The following is a 19062-nucleotide window of genomic DNA, read 5'->3' on the forward strand; positions in this document are numbered from 1 at the left end:
GGGGGTGGGGGTCAGGAGCATTTCCCAGAATCCTTGGCGGGGAGACCACTGCATCCATGAAAAATCAGGCTTCAAGAGGAGGATCGCTGCACACAGAGAGCTGTTTAGAACTTGAAACAAATTATTCTTCTCAAAAGTAGCAAAGTGGCCAGAATCATCCATGGCACCGCAGGTAGTAGAAGTAAAGTCTTGTTTGATAAAGGGGAAGAGACCCCTGTTTCTGGAACACCTGCCGTGCACCATATCCTCTAGAGAGTATTTGGTATACATTAAGCACACCGTAGTGTCTTACCAGCCGTGCAACCTTGAGTAAGTTGCTTAACGTCTCTGCACCTGTGCCCTCATCTATGAAATGGGAGAAATAATAGCAATACCTTAACAAGTTATTTTAAGTGTTTAATGACTTAAAACATATTTAAGTACTTCCAGAAGTGCGTGGCATATAATAAGCACTGACTAAATGAGAGTTAGCATTATTGTTTCATTTAGTCCTCTCCATGACACTGAGAAGTAAATAAATACTATTACACTCTTTTTAGTGGGGAGGATACAGATGCTCAGGAAAGCTGGGTTACTGGCTCAAGTCATTGAGGCTGGGAATGTCTACTGTTTGCTGTTGGGGTCTGATACCACTGGCTCTGGACCAGAAGTACCATGGCTGGGGACCTTGGGGAGAGAGTCATCCTCTGTGTGAGAAGTTCCATTCAGAAAGGAGGTGGAGGGGTTAAAGAAGCCATTTTCAAGATGGCTTCCGTCTGTTCCCCACTCATGCTTCCTCATGTGCTGTCGGACATGTGGAGCTCCGTTCAACAGCTCTTCTCCCTGGAGACGTCCACTGCCCGTCCTGCTGGGTCAGTGGTGGTCTCTGCACTGAGTCACCCATCCTTAATCCACATAGGTTGGATTTTCCTCTCCTTGGCAGGCCTCGGATTTGACCATGAGCTCGTGGCTGTCACGTGAGCAGTTTCCTCAGTCATTATCATCATAACATCATCATCATTGTTGTTGTTATTTTACGAAAGAACATGATTGGAGGCTGGTCAGAAACACGGAAAACGTGTGCCCTTTGCCAGAATATCAACCATGTGATTTACTGTTTCTTTTCTCTTCGCCGTCTGTCCCAGATCTGGGGGAGGTGGGGGGATGCAAAAGAAGTTTGTTAATTGGGAGCAGCTGGCTTTTGCAATGGCTGTTTCTGGAGTCTCTGGAAACAGGGATGTTTTGTTTTTTTTTTTCAAGGGTGTATTCTTGAAAGAAAAATGAAATGCTCCAATGAAGAGGAGTTTTTGAATGAGTCAAAGGACTGCTCATCTTTACTGCCCTCTCTCAGAATGAGTTTGCTTTTGCTCTGATGTGGGTTCCCTAATGGAGGGCAGCAGGCGTGTCTCCCACATTTCAGGAACACAGCAAGGCTGAATGGACATGTGGGTGGTCCTTCGGTAGGAGTTACCTAAGCAGAGGGTAGGATTTAGGCCCCTGGGAAGGTAATCAGCAGAGTCAGGCAAGCAAAGAGACATTCGCACACTGGAAGGGAGACTGAAAAATGCAGTATCGATCCAGGGTAGATAGCTTCTACTCACCTGACAGGAGGTGACACAGTGCTAGTGTATTCATTCATGTGACAAATAATAATAGAGCACTCGCTGTGGATATGCCGGGCTTGGTGGAAACAAATAGGGAAGATTCACTGTATCACAGTGCAACACCAATGTACCAGTTACTTACTGCTGTGTAACAAACAGTGCCAAAACTTCATGCCTTGGAACAACTGCCATTTATTTATCTCCTGATTCTGTGGGTCGGCTCTTTAGGCTGGGCTCAGCCGTTTGGGCCTGGGGGTCTCCTGGGCTCCCTCATGGATCTGCAGCCAAGGTTAGATTGGCTAGTTGCCTCTGCTTGCAGTTGGCTTATTGTTGACTGGGCTTCCGCCATTGGCCTCCACAAGGTTTCTCATCCTCTAGCAGGCTAGCCAAGGCCTATTCTTACTGTGTGGCAGGGGTCTGAAATCTAGAACAGCGACGCACAGAGACTCGTGAGGTCTAGTTTCGTGGCCACATTCTGTAGGCCAAAGCGAAGCCAAAGGGCCAACGGGATTTGAGGGATGGGGACATAAACTTGACTTCCTGATGGGAGGGGCTGCAATGTCACATGACAAAGGATGTGAACAGAGGCCATCAGTCAGTTCGTCATACCCGGCTACCACTGTGGATAGTAGCTTCATCCTGCAAGGACATGTGAAGGAAAGGTGGAGAACGCTCACCCCACAGTCATTGCAGCAGAGGGGTGAAGGGACTGGGGTGTTTGACTCACGGTCATTGGTTGAGGGCTGCTCTCGGGTTGGGAAGGTAGGGACGGTTAATTCCCCAGCACTCCCAACCTGTGGCAGGCAGCAGCCTTGTCCGGCTCTAGAAAAAGACCCTTGGATACAAAGATGCAAACACTGGCAGCTGGAAATAAGCAAGGGCATTTGGAACAGTCTGAGGGGGGCAGTAGGTGCGTGGATTATGTCCATGTCCACTTTCTCAAAGAATCTCAGTTAATGAATTTATTCTGGAATTTCTAGCAGGAGTGTTCTACCACCTTTGACCCCCCAGGCTCCTTCCCTTCAACTTCCCGAGAATGCTTTCTTTCCATGTTTTGCCAAATACCCAACATTCTCCATTACCATGGTAACTTTCTTTCCTATTGCGTTTGTCTGTATTCTATTCCTTTGTCTCTTCTCTTGCAAACAGAAGCAAGTATTGCCCATATGTTGAAGAGCATTTGGTTTTAGAGCAAACCCAAGAGCCAGGCACAAGGATAGGAGCTTTGTTCCCATTTTCCTGAGGACAGCAGGAAAGACAGGTAAGGGTGTGTCCACGGCACATCCGAGTGGCAGAGGATAAGACCTCTGGCCCCTCCATCATCCTGGGAGGGACCTGAGTGGAACTGGACTAAGTGTTTCTTTGGAGCCCTGACTCCAGCCCAGTCTGGGGATGAGCACAGAGGATCACCCTGTGGCTCTGAGATGCCGTCCCCATTAACGTGACTCAGGCAGGGCAGAAACAAGCCCAGCTCACAGGTCCTTCGTGGTTGGTGGCTTTCATGGACGTACTTGGAACCATAGGGTTTCAGGTGTAGAACAGGAAGCCGGTAGGAATTTGAGTCACTTACCTGAGGTCAAAAAGAAAGTTAAATGGCAGTGGCAGGAAAAACACCTGCTGGTAGGTTCCTGAGTCCCAGTCTAGCGTCCTAGCCATTAGACCCATGGCCTCTGTCTTTAAGTAGCCACGGCAGCTTGGGGAACCTGGCCTCGCTTTCACGCCCACTGTGTCGCAAACGCTAACCAAGTGGAAATGACTTGAGGAACTTCCTTCCTATCTCAGGGAGGACCTGATTTGTAGTTTCCTAAATGGCCTACCAGCCTCAGCGTGAGGTTGCGGACAGTGGGTCACTGATTCTTTGAGAAGGTGAACTCAGGGTCACCGCCTGAGGAACTGACCGTGTTCCCTTGTTAGGCAGATTGAAAACATGGAGGGGAGGTCACTTCGTGTTCAGCACCACCTACCCCGCCTCCCTCCCCCCACCCAAGAGCAGCAGAAATCTATCCCAACAAACACTAGATTTCAGGGACAGCCCTCCCCCAGCTGAGCACACATGGGGATTTTCCATCTGGATGCTGAGAGGTTGGGGAATCCAGAAAGGAGCTTACGGATCCTGCTGAAGGCAGGCTTGTGAGTGACCATGGCAACCACAGACGCTGCTGGGAAAGGGCTTGCACATAGCCCACCTCCCTCCTGAGCGACCTGGGGAGGCTGGGTCTACGTCACAGGTGTACCTAATAAAAGTTTATTTGGTAGCATTTTCCTTGGCTTTCAAATACAGCCAACCGTCGGAGGTTTTATGTGGAAGCATCTTTCCCACAGGGTCCAAGTGATATGGCTGTTACTTTCCTTCTCTGTGGACATTTAAGCCACGAACAGGAGCAGCGAAGAGAAGGTGGCAGCTAGATCCTTTGCTTCTCAAGCCGAGAGCAGACAGGGAGCCACCTGCTATTTCTGTGCTAGGACTTTTGCAGTGTGTCCTGCGACTGGGTCTGTGGTCTCTTGCCACAGGTAAATCCCCCCCCCCCCCGCCCCCCGCACATACTTTTCTTGTTGCCTTGGTACACACACCCTTGGTAGCATCTTTCCCCAGTTTGTCCTGAGCCATCTGATGTGGCCCCTGGCAAATCAGAAATTGGCCTTGCTGCTCTCCACAGAGGAAGAACCACAGACAACTGCAGCTGAGGAGGGACCATCCTTTTGCTTTGTCCCCTGCGGCTACTGGCTCCTCCCCCAGAGCCAAAGGTGACAAGCTTGGGCGTCGCATGTCCTGCCCGGAAGTCACGGATCCTTGCGATTGCCCTGCGAAGGGAGATGCTGTGTCAAGGACTTCTGGATTCCGTGATCCTGCTCCTCTGACTCCATGCTGGGTGATCTTGACCCAGACGTGATGAGGCTGCGTGGCTGCTGTTGGGGCCACCCCCGGGTCCCTTTTACTGTGCAGCTGCCGTAAGTGCTGGCTGCTAAGAGCTCCCAGCTGCCCCGCCTCTGGTCTGGAGAATGGCCCTTTCTCACAGCAGTCGCCCTGCCTGGGAGGTTATACCCACCCCGGGGCAGCTCTCAGCCAGTGATGGACTCATTTGGGGTAAAAACAGCCAGCCTCCCCATCTCAAGTGCAGCTAATTCCATGCTGTACCTTGTGCCCCATGGGAACCAGGCCAAGGCTAGACCCTGCCCAAGACCAGAGTCCTGCTCAGCTCCTTTCCCGCCTGTCCATGGCCCCTTGCCCCTCAGGGCATCCCTTGATAGAACCGCCTGAATCCCCGGGAGAGACTGCTTCCAGAGAAACCCACCTGACAGGCTGTAGCACTCAGACCTCAGGTTTTATTTGTCCATTCTTAGATCTCTTTCTTTAAGACTGTGAGTTTCAGGAGGAAACTAAATCTAATGTATTTGTCAGGTATCAGTGGGGGGAAATAGTTGCCAATGGACTTTTCACCTGCCCTCTCAGAATTGGAGAGGTTTTAGGGATTTTTAAAAACCAGGCCTGTGGAGTGACGTGTAGGGGGTCACTTCAGGGGGTGAGTGGGATTCTGTGTCTTTAGGATTACTTCTGGTTGCTTTGTCCCTGGGACTTTTTTTTTTTTAAAGAGGGTTATGCAGGGGTGCCTGGGTGGCTCAGTCAGTTGATCATCCGACTTCAGCTCAGGTCATGATCTCGCAGTGTGTGAGTTCAAAGCCCCGCATCGGGCTCTGTGCTGACGGCTCAGAGCCTGGAGCCTGCTTCAAATTCTGTATCACTCTCTCTCTGCCTCTCCTCCACTCACACTGTGTGTGTGTGTGTGTGTGTGTGTGTGTGTGTGTGTGTGTCTCAAAAATAAATAAACATTTAAAAAATAATTTTTAAAGAAGGAGGACTGTGCAGACACAAGGAATAACAGGAGAGGGGTACCCCTGTGAGAAATGGTTTTCACTGCAAAATGTCCTGAGTGGTAGAAACGGAAAGCAGTTAGAGTCCTCAGTACATGAGGGAACACATGATACTCAGATGGAATAAATCAGCCTTCCTCGCCGGGAGCACTGGGCTCTTTTTTAGAATGTTTCCTGTGATAATGAAATTTGAACAAGACGTGAATGCCATTACTTCTGGCAACGGTTGTGTTTCTTCAAGAAGAAAACTGAAAGACAATTTTTAAAGCGTTTCCTTTTGTCCCCGCCCAGTGTGGAAAAACACAAACAATTTAACCTTCTAAGCCAAGGAGAAGGTTCTCACTTGTGGACCTCCCCGCCAGCCTCCCCAGGTTCATTGTTAGTCCAGGGACAGTGGAATTGAGGTGAAAGAAATCCACAGCAGCTGCAAATATCTTATTGTCCATCCTTCAAAAATGTCGTTCTTGTCTCTCCTCACTCCCCCAGTGTGGCCTCTCCTTCCCATCATTAAACCAGTCCCCCCCCCCCACCTGCCCACAGGACAGAGGCTCTAGCCTGGGTTCACATCCCCTTAGTGACCTATGCATAGAGTCCGTGGGGTCTGTGAACTTGAAGAGGAAAACAATCAGATCTTTATTTTCACTAGCTCCAAGCTGAAATGCAGCATTTTATTCGATTATGAACATAGACCCCAAAGCATAGGAATACTAGCAGGACCTGTGACTGTCACACATAGAAATCACTGATGTTTTCCTATCAACTTACAATGTCGAAGATATTTCAAAATATCACTTACCGTCACCCCTACTTCAAGGTTACGGTGGTTACTAGACCCACCGCCAAATCTTATTACTTAATGTTGTTAAAACAAAACAAAACAAAACAAAACACATATTGCTAAACCACACATCTTAAAATATAATTATCATATTTTTGTATGATTGGTTTCTTTGTAATCTGATTTTTCATTTTATGCATTTTTAAAACATTACTTTGATAAGGGGACCATTCATTTCAGTAGACCACCAAGAGCATCTGGTGCCATAAAAACCCCGGTTCAGAAGTTTTTCCTGATTAGAGGAAAAGATACATACTAGAGAAGCAAATATTTTTGCCTTGCCCACTGGAGTAGAGAGATTTTTAGTGTAATACTCACAACGGGGACTTCATCAGAAAGCTATTGTCGTAAACATCCATTCCTTGTTCTTGGGTCATTAAAGGCACAGGTAACGTCCCGTCAGACCTTTGATGAGCTCAAGGAAACTAGTGCCTCAGGCCCACAGCAGAGAAACTGAGCTTGGGGTGAACATGGCAGCTACGTTGTGGACAGAGGGGCACATTCGTGGTTGTTGGACGTGCTGAATCTGCTATGTGTATTCTTGTTTCTAGCTTCAGGGAGATCCAGGTGGGCAGAGCTGTTTTCTCCTTGTTCCTATGGCTGCTCACCTCACAGGAAGAACGGTTCCGAATCCAGGGAGGCTTGTAATGTCAACACGTTTTATTGTCTGTGACCATTTATGTCTCCCATTTGCTTCTTGGGCTCGAAGCAAGGAGAAATTACAGCCACGACAGACTTACTTGTCAAGGGACCACAGTGGCCCTGCTGACTTGGGTTCTCTTGAGTTATCTGGCCTGCCAGCTTCTGTGAAATACGCATTAGCTTCTTACATTCTGAGTATGTGGCGGTCAGGTTGAAGAAACGGCGTATGTGGGGTAGAGGGTGGCACCGTGCCATTGCCCGGTCGGGTCCTACTTCGCTGCCCGCCATCCTGTCTTATGACATCAGACCTCTGAGCGGCCTGCAGATTTGGGGAATTCCTTTGCGCCCTCCCCCCACCCACCCGAGTATTCTTTGTCCTTAATCCAGTTGTTACAGTGAGTGGACCTGATTTGTTCCAGATGTCCTAAGATTTAGTGATTCCAGAAACTACTAAAGTAAAGGCTGATGAGGATTTGAATTCCTCTGTGAGCTGAGAACTAGCAGTTCTTTTCACAGTTAGACAGATGGGGCCGGGGGAGGGCGGACCCTCTGGCTTCTCATGTTTGCCTTCTTGGAGCAAGAACCACCATTAAAGCAAATGCTGATTCTACCGCTACCTGAGTTCTTAAATGAGCCAGATCTGGGGCCACATTGATGCTAGCAAAGTCAGTGAGGATATAGGCATGCTATTTTTTTTTTTAAATACCGTTCATTATCTGAATTTATGTTCGTTATCTGAATGCTGCTAGGGAAACCACTATTTTGGTTCACATCACGTTAGTATATGCTTTTTTCTCACTTTATGAGCATAAAACTGGCCCGGGTGGGTACATTTGAGGGAGACAGAGGTGTTTCTGGCTTCATATAAGTGGTTTTCAAACCAGAAACTCAGTCCCAGGAATCATTTTGGTGACCCCCTGTGAACTTTAATTGACGTGCCTTCCCGAGGTGCCTCATGATCTCTCTCCGGAGCTAATAACCATATGGATCTGTTTTGCATGATTAGAAGGGATTTATAAAGCCTGGTGAGATGTGAGGCACGTCTCAAACTATATGGCGTGATAACCCATTTTTGGAGAAGTTTAAAACCTACATCCAACCATCCAGTGCGTTCTGCTTAAGGATAGCATTATCGGGTTGAGGCAGCATTTGAGAGTATAAACAATATGACTGTTAAAGCTACTTAAAGTTACGGATTTAAAACCAAAGGAGAAATGAAGGTAGACGGTTGCCATTTATATATTTTTGAAGTGTGTATGGAAGCAGACACGTGTCCAGACAGGCCTTGGTAGGGGTCTGGGACAAGCCGTGTGAGCACATCAGCCAAGGGAGTCAGCTGAAGCCTGTGGTGTGTGTCCAGGGGGACCAAAGGCAGGACAGCTGGAGGAGGGGCTGAGTGGTGGCAGGGGTAGGGCACGGACATCTGAGCAGCAGGCTGCTCCCAGATGTGGCGCGGAGTTTTAAAGCAAAATGCGTCATAGGCTGTGAAATGAGAGGGTCTTGAGCAAGCCGGCATGAGGAGCATCAAACGGGTTGGAGCAGGTGGTTCAGGTACGAGGCCGTAAACCACAGGAGGTGGCTGGAGGCCTGGGTTTCTGTGGGGCCAGCTCTGGGGTCACCACAGGATAAGACTAATAATCAGGCAGAGGTAACAACTCCTAGCATTCTAGAGTATATGAAAATGTAATGCAAGGTTAGATTTGGTTTATTAGCCATATTTAGAATTGTGCCTTTTGGATACAATATACTTTGGATAGTTCTTGGTGATTTTTTGTTTTTTTATTTTTTTGCAAAAAATATTTTTACCCAGAGAAGCAGCTTTTTTTTTTTTTTTTTTTTTTTTTTTTTTGGGTGCTCTTGGTTAGGTAAAATAAATTCCTGAATATTTGCCTTAATAGCTAGAACCTTATAAATCCGGAAACTGTCGTGATTTTTCACAGCAGTGAAAATTGGTATTTGAATTCTAAATAACTTATCAATGAGATCTACAGGAAAACTAAGTAATAGGCAGTCACTGACTAAAGTAAGCCAGCAAGACAAAATGATTTCCTATCCCTGTAGGAAAGAGGAGTTTCAGAGCTGATGCTGGAACATGGCATGAGGATTGAGTCCTTTGTAGTCCCTTGCTGTACTTCGGGATTTCCTTACCCGGAGTGCTGTCACATGAGAATGACCATCTCGGGGAAAGAGTGGCTTCTCCAACTTACTACAGGCTGAGAGAGAGGGATCAAGAGTCTGGTATCACAGAGGAGAGGCCTCGGGTCTGGCTCTTTGAATGCAAACGCTTGTGTTAACGAATTCAGGGGGGCTTTGGAATCACCCTCAGAAGCAGCAGTAGGCTTGACTGTGACAGGTCTCAGCCCCTAAAGGTGAACAGAGGCTGAGGCATGAACACCGTAATGACATTCTGGGGCAAAATGCCGTGACCACCAGTATTGGGCCTTGGCAGAATCAGCGTCTGGCTCCCCAGGCTGGGACGCTGAGGGAGGTCCCTTACAGAGCACACGCCTGCAGAGATGGGCTCAGAAACTTACGTTTGTTGTCGTCTAGACCTTCTCGGATTGATCGCGGGTCATTCTTTCCAAAGTGATTGCACTAAGTTAGCTCCGGAATATATACCCCTCAGATTTAGCAAGGGTGGTGTCCTTTTGTCTTACTTTAATGTGCACTGGTTTGGGGCAGGGGCAGTATTCAGAACAGTTAACAACCTTTAGAGAATCGGCGTGTTTACCCTTAAGAGCAGTTGCCAGTCACGGACGACTAGTCCGGTGCCCCTGCTGTAACCCACCGGCGGCCAGCCCGGGGAACGGGTGTGTTCGTTCACCCATACCACGTTCGGCAGGACTGAGGCCTGAGTGGGCTGGAGCCACAGTGGAGACTCAGGCACCTGAGATGGATCCTCCTGACAGTTGCTCCAGAAGGGAAGTGAGCAGGAGGTATTGCAAGGGGTGGGCTGGGGTTTCTCCAGGCCTTGTGTCCCTTCCAGACTTGCAGGGCAGAGAGGATCAACTGAGCTGATCTGCCAGCGACAGATCGCTGGGTCACGCTTCCACCCCTAAAGCTGGAGAAGACCCCCCAGCAGGCCCTGCGTAACAGCTCTTGCCACCGCGTGTTGGCCTGCTCTGCCCGCCAGGTAGCAGGCCGAGGCGCTGGGGACGGACCGTCCCCCCCAGCAGCAGCCTCTGACCAGTGGCTGACCGGAGTCACATGCAAATACCTCCCTCCCCTCGCAGTTGGGATCTTCTGAGGCGCATATTCTGTAAGTCCCCAGAAACCCCGGCAAGACGAAGCTGCCGGTGCCCACAGAGGTGACGGACTTGATGTCACGCCCATTTTTGGTGGCCTGTCCCTGCACGTCTCAGTCCGTCTTGTCCCTACCGGTGTTGTTGGGGACCACCTCAGGAATAAGTGACTCCTTCTCAGACTTGCGTCAGGGTCTGCTTCTGACAGAGTCAGGCTAAGACATTCCTGATTGCTGAGGTCCACGTGCTGGCTTCTTTTTCTCCCACCAAGTGACACGTAACCAGAAAGGCACAGTGGACAACGGTGGGCAGCCCACAAAATTACTCTGTGGGGGGAAAAAAAGCACACGTGCTGGAAAGCTTTTTCTTTTTTGACATTTCATAGTATTTATTAACAGCATTTTATAAGCAAGTGAATTTTAGGAGCTAAATATCATCAATTTTATTTTTTTGAGAATTTTATTTTTCCCCGTGTACTTTATTTTCCCCAAACCTCTACTTGACAAGTAACATGAACAAATATGTACCACCGAGGATAAATCATAAACCAACCATACGGTTGAAAGTAAAATACACAGAATTTACTGAAAGTCTGGAACAGTCCTGACCAGTAGAGACAGAATGCAGGCCACCTATGCAATGTAGAATTTTCTGGCAGCCACACTGAAAAATTCAAGTGAAACAAATGCATGGAAAAAAAATGTTATTTAACATATTTAAAAAATCATTTAAGCTTGTAATTAATATGAAAATAACCGTTAAGTTCTTTACATCCTTTTCTTTATTTTATTGTGCTAAGTCTTAGAAATCTGATGTGAGTTTTACACCTGATTCAGAGCTGCTGCATTTCAAGTGCTCAGAAGCCACATGTGACCAGTGGCTACCATGGGGGACAGCACAGGCTTGGAACACGTACTTTGGAGTTGTCGCACCCAGTAGGCAAGGGGGCTGAGGTCATTGCACACCGGCCGCCATCAGTCATTGGTCGAGAGCTGCTATGGGCCTTTAGGGACCCTATTCTTTGGCACTCTGCCAGCCTGCAGAGGAAAGTCCTCCAGCAAAAGATGGGGAGGCTGGCAGATGGAATTGCAGTCTATGCAGGCCACAGTGGTGAGACCCCAGGGACAAGGGGAGAACCACCCATAGCCAATAGGCTACAATACTTTCACCTTGGTGCCCTATTATTTGTTAATTAATTACTTACGGCACTACCTGACACTGGTGACTCAAGATTACATGATTAGGTTCACTGGCCTAGAAGATCAACCCCAAACTGTGACATTCGAGATTCATGGGACTCTGGATGCCTCGTCTATATCCTACGTGCTTCTCACTTACCTTACTGTTAAGGATGCCCTTTTCTTGCTCCTTTCCATATTATTTCAGAGTCACGTCCATCCTTTTATCTGTTATTTATTTCCTTCTATGTCTGAAATCTACTTCCTGTTTCCATGTGCTCCTCATCCTTTAAGACGTGGCTCAATACCTACCTCTCTCAGGAATGTCTTATGGTAACTACAGTCCTACAGTGATTCCTTTACTTGGAATATTTTTTTTTTTTTGCACCTTATTCTGCACCTGTATCTTTGGCATGACTCATCTTCTCAGCTTTGTGGTATATGTCCTTCACGTCGTAATCAATTTGTCTGGTACTTTTGCACATATCCCTTCTAGGAAGACTTCAGATGAGCAAAAAAACCCACACCAGCGGCTTTATGGTTTTTTCACGTTTGTGATGTTAAGCACTTATAGTTGAAAACCTCTTGATAGTTGTCAACAAAGTGCCAAGGAGGAGGTTGCCCACAGGAGCTGCTAAAGGCATCCACAATCATTTCCAATTTCAAGGACACTGTCTAGAGGAAACTAAGCACCTCGGAGAGCTTTTGTAAAGAGATGATACCTCCCGAGAGTCTAAATATTCTAGATGCCAACAAGGCAAACACAATTTCATTGCTCATGTTATCATAGCCAAAGAAGCTTCATGTGAATCTTAGTCTGTTTAATCACATTTTACTCTACTTTAGGAGCACTGAGAACACAGGGAGGAACACCAGACCTCCCACGGGAGTTGGGAGGGCTGCCTGGCTTCGCCGCTGTCTGCTGAGTGGCCGCAGGGACGTGGTTCACTCTCTGGACTCTCTGCAAAATGATGACTCAAGCAAGTCCCCATCCAGCTGTCAAATTCCATTTCTGATTTTATGATGTCTACCCATTTGAAAGAATAGGAAGCATTGTCTGTGATTATAAGTTGCAGTGGCTATAATTTATATCCGTGCTTTTATGACACATTGTTGAGGATATCTGTGATTTGTTGGACTCTGAATCCTTACTCAGGAATGCTGCCCCCAGTTTTGACATTTCTCCTATGGGAGAATATGATCTGCTTCACAATGCCCTTCTTAATATGATTTCCATGAGTGGAAAACTAAGGATTCCGTGTGTGTGTGTGCGTGTGCGCGCATGTGTGTGTGTCTACAATCAAGCTTAGCAACAGTTTTGTTGGAAGAGCTGTCTTGCCATTGCTGTAGGACTCATGGTTCGTTTGCCTCCTCAGTAATACTTTGCCAAATACCCCCACCCTCCCCTCCCCTCCCCTCCCCTCCCCTCACTGACCTGAAGAATCCCTTCTTTGTACTCTCATCGCATAGGGGACCTCCTAGGAAGGTTTTTGGGTCAGCACTTCACACGTGTTGATGTTAACTCATGTCTTATGTGTTTGTCCCCTCTATTAGACTGAGAACTCCTTGGGGTCTGGGACCTGTACCCTGATGCCTATGTTGAGAATATAGTCTTAAAAAAAATTGTGGGTGGATGGATGGATGGACAGATGGATGGATGGATGGTTAGAAGAAAGGGAGGGAGGGAAGTGGATGAAAGAGTGAAGGCAGGAATTAAAAATGGATGGACTTGGCTGCCCTATACTATTATCCTGGTTGTCATTATTAAGTATAGCTGTGGGTGGCAAGTACATGATCAGTAAGGGTAATGATGTAACAGGTTTTTAAAACTTAAGTGCAGTTGACTAGAATGCACTTGATTAACTCCCACATTAACATCCTTTACTCAGGCTAGATTGAAGCTAGCAGTAAAAGAAAATGAAAGTACTACATTTTATGTAAGGCATTTTATGGAAGGTAGATTATAACCACAAATATTTAAATAAGGTCACAGCTTTTATCTTTAAGACTTAAGGAAAATCCAAAATGATACAGTGGATAATTAATAATTAAACACCCTTAAGCTACTTTGGTTTCTTCCCTTAGCACCTTCTCAAAAAATTACTTGCATAAAATTGTTTGCTTGATGGTAGAGGGGAAGGCATTTACCTCAGTGGCCTTAGTCATTCAGTATATGATGACTGATATGGAAATGCATTGCATTTACCCAATAAGGAATTCGGAATGGGATGCACTCTTATTTTTTTTTTTTAAGTAGGCTCCATGCCCAACATGGGACTCAAACTCAAGATCTTGGGATTAAGCGTCGTGTGGCACTCACTCTTACCGTATGGTGATGAGTGAGGTCAGAGAACAGGTTCCACAGTGACTCTTGGGCACCACACAGCTGCCGAGATGGCAGCAGTAACATCAAATCAATGCTAAACTTAAATATAAGCCCAAGGTGCTGCAAGATGTATTAGAGCAGTTACATATGTTATTTTTTATAAGAGATGAGCAGCATATTTCCATTGGGCTGTAAGATAAGCTTTATAGAAACTGTACGATTTGTGTCATATGTTGACTATTATTAGTAACACTTTCCACATAAGAATACACCAGTGATTGGTGTACAAAGTGATATGACTCATGTAAAAGACTGCAGAAGCAAATTAGAATTCATGGGAAAATTTCTCAGGGAATAAGATTTCCTGAAAATAAGAAGGGTGGTTCTTTAGTAACTAAGCACCCATGGGATGTTTGGCAAAAACCCTGTGCTCGATTGTCTTACTCCTTCAGTCCTGTCAAAGGGATTGGTCTGCATGGAGTTCTGTCCTTGTTAGACGCCATCAAAAGCCATTTCTTGCCAAAGCCCTTCCCGACTGAGATGGACTTTATGTAAGAGCTGTGGCTCAGACAACCTTCATGTCAAAGGGAACTGGGCATTAGTGCTAGCTCAGCCACTGCATGGCTCTGTGACCTTGACCAAAGTGGGTTCCCCTTTGGGGTAGGGGGGCTCATCTTCAACTGTAAAATACAAAGATTGAGCTGTTGAGCTCTTGTGGGAACGTTGGGCATTTCCATTCATTCATCAATTCCATAAGGGTTCACTGGACACCTGCTATGTGCCAGGCACAAGTCTTGAGTCTCGAGGACTTCACTGATGACCAAAACCAGACCAGGGTCCTTGCCTTCTGGGGCTTAGATTTTAATTGGGAAGAGAGATTTCTTAATCAAATAGCCACACAAATAAATATGTCATCCCAACCTTGGTAAGTGCTGTGAAGGACTGACAGAGCACATGGGCTGGAGGGGTTTGTAATAGGGAGATTTATTCTCCCCCAGGAGAGAGATCAGAAGGGGCTTGCAGTGGAGGGGGGTGGGCTTTGAAGGCCTAGGAGGTGCTGTGTTCAAAGCCCAGCACAGCTCCTCGGCCAGCCTCTATCTCTGCTTCTCAATTTCCTCACTTCTAAAAATGGGACTAACGTCAGGAACCACTCGCTCGCAGCGTTGTAAGGTTTCAGAAAGTTGACATGTTTCAAAGCACCCAACACCAGGCAAATTACATTTCATTTCATTTCATTTCTAAGAATAGTTTTGGAAGCAGAGACGTACTATTTTATACATAGGTTTTCAGCTGTGGAGAAAGAGCAAAACCAGCTTTCAGGCTCCCCTTTTTAAAGAAGTCTGAGTTCACATTCCACCCTGGAAGGCGCCTGGCTTCCCTTCATCATGGAGCCATGTTAGAATCACTTGACTGGAAGCCCAGGGACAACCTTGCTCGCCTGATTAAGTGACAGAGGCCCAGGCTCCGGGGGCTGGAGAAGGTGAGACATCCCAGGCCTGATCTCTTGCCATTTACACGTGAGGAAAGGAGGCTGATCACAAACAACAAAATGGGAACGAGGAGGCAGCTCCTTGCCCCCACGGTCCTGTGCTTTTCTATATTGTTTCTCTGTGTTCCATTTGGAAACTGGCTACTTTCTGAGGCGACTGGGCTACCTGTGAGTGCGTATGCAATTCCTTCTCGAGAGAAAGCAAGCTTATCAGTCCCTCATAACTCCTCAAGGCCTGAGGATTACTTCTGTAATCTCACAAAAGCAAACAGGAGGACAGAAATAACCCATCAATCGTCAAAAATGAAAATGGCCAACAATAATAAATCCTTGCTGCAATAGCTTCAGGTCAGGGTCTTAATTTATTGGAGGCCACTCAAGAATTTGAAGCTTTTTTTCCGAGTTAATTTTCCACATCTTGTTTGGATCCTTAAAGCTCGTGCTTCCAAAAGCAAGGCCATCAGATCTCTCGGTGCACATGTTAATTCTTGCTGATGCAGGAAAGTGAGGCCTTGTCCTCATGGCTGGGTAATGAGGATTGCTCTCCACAAAAGTCTGTACTTCAAAGTATTATAGCCTACTGAGATTTTGGATCTTTCTCTTCTCCTTCATGCTATATTCACCATATTAATGCTTACAAACAACAATAAACATGTGCTGGTTATGCAGAAAAGGAATTTATTGGAAGGCTATGGGCCAGTTCGGAGCATAGGCAGGAAGCCTGCAGAACCAATGGGGACAGGAAACAGGGGAGATAAGGCTTAGCTCAGGATGCCACCTCAACATCTCAGGAGCCACCTCAGATGATCTCAGAGGGCCCTGGTGGCTGTCTTGAAGAACCCCTCAAAATTCCTGGCCCTGGCTGGGAGCATCTGCGCAAACTGAGGCCACATGACTGCATACGGTCAGGTGCCCACACTTTAGCTATCAAGAGGGGGAGAATGGGAGGGACTGCCCCTTTTCTTCTGATGTGCCCTTCCCATCTATCTTGAGATTCCTCCCACACAGGAAGGTGTCATTTAATTATTATTATTTTATATTGTATTTTGTATTATTAAGTCATACATTTATATTATTATTTATTATTGTTATTATTATTTTGCTGAGCAGCCCAAAATACCAACTGTCCATTACACGAACCCGCGTGAGCTTAATCACATCATCCCTTAAGTGGTTGGCCAGAGATTGGCTACCGGGGTGAATTTACTTTGTCCACAGTGCGCATCACATGATAGTCCGCCACTTCGTATTGTCCTCGTCCCCTTGTCCCATCGACGGCCCACTCGCTCCCCCACTTGCCAGGGCTGCCATTTCCCCCCTCCTCTTCGCCCCTCAAACATTCCCTCCTCCTCCTCTCCCTTCTCAGTCTTTGACTCTACTTCTGTTTCCGTGCAAAATGGACGTAATCACAAAGGAGCCTCCACTTTGTTTCTAACACCCGTCTACTAACGCATCTGTGCCATGGGCTGGTTTCTCACCTGGTCCCATCTGGTCCCAGCCCCTCCGTTTGTTCACCAGGCCATCCAGCAACTGTCCCCTCTGTGGTGTGTCCCTTCCCTTTATCGTGCAAATGTGCGACCATAGTTTCCATCTTGAAAAAGATGACGATTCCCTTGCGCCCACTCCCCACCCCCAGCCCTCATCCCATTGCTCTGCTCCCCATTACAGGAAACCAACTCCAAATGGTTGAGTATTCTCACTGTTTCCATCTGTTCGGCTATCCCGACACTTAAGCCAATTCCAGGCTTCCATCCCTATCACTCCACTCAAGCAGCTCTTACTGAGATCACCAGTGAGCTTCAGGTGGCTAATTCCGGTGGACAATCCTACTTCTTCATGTTATTTTGGCCTATCTGCCAACATTTGACGAAACAGCCAAAACATGTCTTCTGTGGCCACAGAGAGACCATCTCTCTTGCTTTTCCTCCTACCTCCCTTGTCATGCTTTTTCTTCACCTTGGTGGCTCCTCCCCATCTGCAGTTCCCACGTGTGAGACCTCTTCTCTGTCTACACTCATTCCCCAGTGATCGTATCCAGTCCATCCCAAATGTGTATCCCCGGCCTAGACCCTCCTTCTAGATGTATGCATCCAGCTGTCCAACACCTCTTCTTAAAGATCCAATGGTCATTTTGGATTTTTTCTGCCGAACCTTCTACACCTATGGCCTTTCCCATGTCAATGAATGACAGTTCTTCCCTTCCACGTGTTGAACCTAAAATCCTTGCAGCCATCCTCGGCGCCTCTCTTTCCCTAATACCCCTCATCCAATCAATCTGTGAGCACAGTCTGTTGGCCATAACCATGGAAACACATCCAGGACACGACCTCTTCTCACAACCTCAGCTTCTACCACTGTGGTCTGAGCTGCCACCTGGTTTATTGTGAGAGCTTCCTAACCAGGCTCCCTGCTCACCCCTGACCACATACTCCATGGACCGTTCACATCACAGCCAGTGTGAGCCTTCAAATGTGGAAGTCGGGTCACACCACTCCTCTGCTCAGAGCCCTGCAGGAGCTTCCTCTCAGAGTCAAACCAAGGTCCTTGTGACGGTCCCACAGTGCCCTATATGCTCTACCTGCCCCCACTCCCTTCATCTCTCTGAGCCCGTTTCCTTCCCCACACCCCTTTGCTCACTCCTCTTAGCCACTCTGGCCTCCTTGGCATGTCTTGAACGTGCCAGGCCTGACTTTCCCTTGCTAGTTCCCAGATGTCTATGTATCTTGCTCCTTTTATGCCTTCAGGTTTCTACTCAGAGGTCACCTCACCAGTGAGCCTTCCCCAACTACCCTATTTGAAATCACAACCCACTCTCCCTTCCAGTCTGATGTTCTCCACCCTTCATACTCTCTGTGAATTTTCTCCATGTTCTGACCATGCTCTACGTTTGCTACATTGTGCATGTTTTCTGTTTCCCTAAAGCCACACGAAGGCAAGACCTCTGTCCACTGTTCTTTCTTCTAGCACATACAGTAGTAGTGATTGGCATTTAGTAGGTGCTCAAAAATACTTGAATGAATACATGACCGAATTCCATGTCCAGGGTATTAAATGTCTTATGATTTTCTGAGTTTGATGTGAGCCCCAGAAAAGCCTAGCAAGTTAGGCTGTTAGATGAGGAAACTGAGGTCCATGGGAGCTAACTGCTTACCCACGAATGCATGGCCAGTGAATGAGTTTCCTGGAACTTGTACTTCTGACCCCAGTGGAGTTTCTGCCCCCAACCCTCAGCTACCCTCTGATGCCTCATATGATGTTATGAAAGCTTCAGGGCATTCATTGCTGTTTATTGCTCATTGCAGTGTGGATGAGAAAACCCCATACCTAGCTTTGGGAGCTGTGAAGAATATCTCCCTAAACGTCTCCATCTCAAACCTTGGGGACGACGCCTATGATGCCAACGTGTCCTTCAATGTTTCCCGCGAGCTCTTCTTTATCAACATGTGGCAGAAGGTAAGGAAGGCACCCCCGAAAGGGAGCCTTTGTTCCGTCTGGTACGTTCTCTGACTTTCATCACAGCTTGGAACATGCAGTGGTTCTGCAAAGCCTGTTTCATTATGTGGGGCATCATTTGGAACTCTGGGGATTTTTCCTCCTCCTGGACTTAGAAGGTGCGTTGGTGCGGCCAAAGAAGAAACCATAGATACCTACAGGGTGCTGGAGCGATATCCATATCTAACACTGCCCCCCATCCATTTTGTCTCGTGGAACCCTCCCCCTCCTGTTTTGTCTCACCACTTCTCCAAACACTCGCATGTTCTAGAGAATTCCAGTTGTACATCGGTAGTTGCAAGGAACGAGATAAGAAATGAGGACAAATCGCTGCCTGTTATCACCACCGGTGCACTTGACTGTTTCCATGAAAGGGTCACGTATGTCAGCCTAAGCTTTGGC

The 19062-nt window shown here is 47.2% G+C and overlaps 1 protein-coding gene across 5 annotated transcripts in view; it reads left to right on the forward strand.

Annotated features, from left to right (window-relative positions):
• ITGA9 (integrin subunit alpha 9) overlaps positions 1-19062 on the forward strand; it is a 343812-nt gene that overhangs the window by 177974 nt on the left and 146776 nt on the right. For all 5 annotated transcript variants that reach the window (XM_040479772.1, XM_040479774.1, XM_040479773.1 and 2 more), the window contains exon 17: positions 18471-18621. In XM_040479772.1, the coding sequence (XP_040335706.1) occupies positions 18471-18621 (151 nt within the window). The remainder of the gene's footprint in view (positions 1-18470; positions 18622-19062) is intronic.

The sequence above is a fragment of the Herpailurus yagouaroundi genome, unplaced genomic scaffold (assembly GCF_014898765.1).
Source record: "Herpailurus yagouaroundi ecotype Mexico unplaced genomic scaffold, PumYag 159, whole genome shotgun sequence".
Lineage (NCBI taxonomy): Eukaryota > Metazoa > Chordata > Mammalia > Carnivora > Felidae > Herpailurus > Herpailurus yagouaroundi.